Source organism: Garra rufa, chromosome 16 (assembly GCF_049309525.1).
Source record: "Garra rufa chromosome 16, GarRuf1.0, whole genome shotgun sequence".
Taxonomy (NCBI): domain Eukaryota; kingdom Metazoa; phylum Chordata; class Actinopteri; order Cypriniformes; family Cyprinidae; genus Garra; species Garra rufa.
Genome location: NC_133376.1, coordinates 20,192,957 through 20,196,047, shown reverse-complemented (window position 1 = coordinate 20,196,047; position 3,091 = coordinate 20,192,957). Strand labels below are relative to the sequence as shown.

Here is a 3,091-nt window from a genome sequence, read left to right as displayed (position 1 = left end):
GCCGTCAAACTGGCGTTGTATATTGTCCTCGGCCCAAATGCTTAGAAGAGCCCTGTATTAGTAATTCGGCGAAATGCGCTTCTTACCGCAGACACACTCCGCCTTTCACTTTGACCACGCCTCAAGCCCCAGCTGGCCCGCTCTGGCCCAAGGTTTTCGTAGGGCCGAAAAACCCGGGCCATTGGCCCTGAGGAAGCACCGACGAGGCACGATCAGGCCCCGGAAGTGACAGTGGAAACGCGACTGGCCGTGGCACGCACTAGCACGCCCGCTTTTGGCCCGACAGTGGAAACGCGGCTAATGTAGAGTGGTACTATACAAGCCACGCAGCCAATGAGCACAAAACAAATTAGGGTTTTGTGACCCTTTAAAAGCTCAAGTACTAAGAGACACATGTTTAAGTCAAAAAAAAAAAAAAAAAAAACCCGGAAGCAAGAATAGGTTTCTTAAAGTTTATTGAAAACCAGTTGAAGTCTTGTGACGCTCTTGAACCATTAGGGGACCAAGTGAGGCCTTGCCTTCCCACTGAACATCTAGAAAAGCAAACACCTAGGTCAAATACAGCACTTAAAGCATCAAAAGCAACTTTGAAAGCAGCTACCTACCACTGAAAGCAGCAGTTCCACTATCAGGACCACATGTTGAGTCACAACAACCGCAAACCTGGTGGTTTCCATCAGCTGCAAACCATCTGCAATGAGACACAAGTTAAACACCGCACCTTAAACTAAAAGCTCTTAAAATGCATAAACATACCCATTGGCAAAGGAACATGACTTGTGTCCAGCATCACTTGGTACAGCAGCAATAGTGGCCTTCAAGAGACAGGTTATATAGATCTGCAAGAGACTCAAAATTAGGTCAAACCCAAAGCAGCAGGAAAAACTCAAATTAACTCTTGATGCTCGTAGTACATACAGAATGACTGTTTCCCCCCTGGAACATGAATGCCTCCAGCTGGAACTGGACCTTGTCATACTGGGTTTGAGGCATGAACCGGGAGCTGGAAGACGTAGCCTTGGCATCCACAAAGCACCTTAAAAGAACGTGAGCTCAAACAGTTACATGACCTTAAAGGCATAAGGGCAGCTCTAGTCCAGGAGTCCTGAAGAGCCTCAGGCCTGCAGAGTTTAACCCTAAACCTTGATTAAAAGCATTTTGCTTGTGGAGTTTCAGTAAACTTTAGAGCTCGATTAGGTTCAGGAGTTTGATTAGGATTGGAAATCTAAAATGCACTTGATTTTTGGAGCTTTGGTGGTGTTGACTCTACACTTTAATCTTCTCTTGGAGCTAAACGCCCAGTGCTGGGCAAGATTTGAAGAACCCCGCTTTAGAGCATCAAGTGCCAAGGCTTTGCGATGTACTCAGTGACAAATCATTACAAGATGCATTACGCTATAGAGTTGACCCTAGTTATCAATTAGGACAAAGTTGCTACAATGAGCAACTCAATACCAAGAGTTCAACTTACCCATGATTATCAATGAAGGCATATCTCGGAAGGGAGTTCACATCAGGTACTTGGGTAGCCACACAGCTGTCCACAAACACACGCAGAGGCACATGATTGTACACCTTCACAGACGCCTCAATATTGAAGACATTACCCAGGAAGTAATAGTTTGAAGGCCTCTCATAGGACCAGTCGTCTGCAAGAACAACAGAGTTTAGGCAAAGCCACATGCACAAGGTCCAAAGAAACTGCACCTACCCAACATGATCTTCAAGGAGAAGAGCAAGACATCTTCACCAACCTCTTTTGAGGCATAAGGAACCCAAGTTGGAACCAAGGCATCGCTGCTTACATTTTGAAGCCTGCAGTTCAAGACACAATTAATTGTCTTACAGTTGCAACAAGGCAAGAGGCAACAGTCACTTAAAGGGTCACTTACCTTTGATAGTGGCATTGAACGCCAACAATCGCGCCATCGGCACGGGTAATTGGAGTGCCAGCAAGTGCCTCAGGAGCGTAGGTAAGAGAGAACGTGTAGACAAGCTCATCCTCAGTTACCTGTAAGAGATGGAAGTTGTTACCAAGAGCATTCAACTCAGCCATGCTCTTGAGGTTATGCCACAGAATACTCATTTTGGGTTCCAAGGAACCTTTCAGTGAACAGTTCTTAAAGAACCAAACTCAGAGTGAAGAAATCTACATTTAAGGGTTTAATGGACATTCATAGAGTCACAAGTTCTTACCATCAGCACACTGTTGCAGTTCTGTAGTTCATACTCAAAGAAGAGCACCCTAGATCCTGGAACCTGACCGACAACAGAACACCCTCCCAAAGACAAATCAGATGGCTGGATGAGGTGACCATTGCTAAACAAGTCCTGCTGTACCTCCACATGAACACTACTCTCACTGCATTGAACAGCTACGCTACTGGGAGTCACGGGTTGCCTGATCTGGAAATCCACTGCCAACTCACTCTGAACCTCTGGAACAACTGGAAACCTCCAATCCAGAGGCTTGACTGGACCCTGCATCAGCTGCTTCTCCTGAACTCCAAAAGGACTCTGCAAGGCAGAGGTCATTCCCATAGGGTTCCAGAGTCCTCGAGGAGAAACAGCAGGACCTCCGGAAGCCAGATGTGATTCTGAGCTCATGCTCCTTGGACTTTGACGGTACGTCAAACTTCCCTGTGCATTGCTCAGATCAAATACAACAATCACAGCCAGCACTAACACACCTTGCAGGAATGCCATCCTAATAAACTTGGAAGCAATGCCCCAATACTCACCAGTGCTTGACTTTGCCTTTTATACAGCTTTGAATTAGGATGGCTCCTCCCCTTTCAGCTTAATTGATTACACTTGAGTCTCCTCCGGACCTGGAGAGTTTATCTATTAGCAAATGAGAAAAAACAAACTGGAAACGAGAACAGGTTTAACAAATTTATTGAAAACCAGAAGTCTTTCATTGCTCTTGAACCATTAGGGGACCAAGTGAGGCTTTGCACCTGGAAAAGCAAACACCTAGGTCCAGTACAGCACTTGAAGCATCAAAAGCAAATTTTGAAAGCAGCTATCTACCACTATCAGGACCATGTTGAGTCACAATGACCACAAACCTGCTGGTTCCCATCAGCTG

General features: G+C 45.8%; 1 protein-coding gene across 1 annotated transcript; it reads right to left on the bottom strand.

Annotated features, from left to right (window-relative positions):
* Positions 1-453: 453 nt before the first annotated feature.
* On the bottom strand, positions 454-2,706 carry LOC141288503 (zona pellucida sperm-binding protein 3-like). The gene is made up of 8 exons (XM_073820659.1): positions 2,197-2,706; positions 1,893-2,011; positions 1,712-1,815; positions 1,472-1,649; positions 919-1,036; positions 757-839; positions 606-691; positions 454-533 (listed from the first exon to the last, which is right to left on the bottom strand). The coding sequence occupies exons 1-8, from the start codon at positions 2,704-2,706 to the stop codon at positions 454-456; spliced, it is 1,278 nt and encodes a 425-aa protein (XP_073676760.1).
* Between the last annotated feature and the right edge of the window lie 385 nt (positions 2,707-3,091).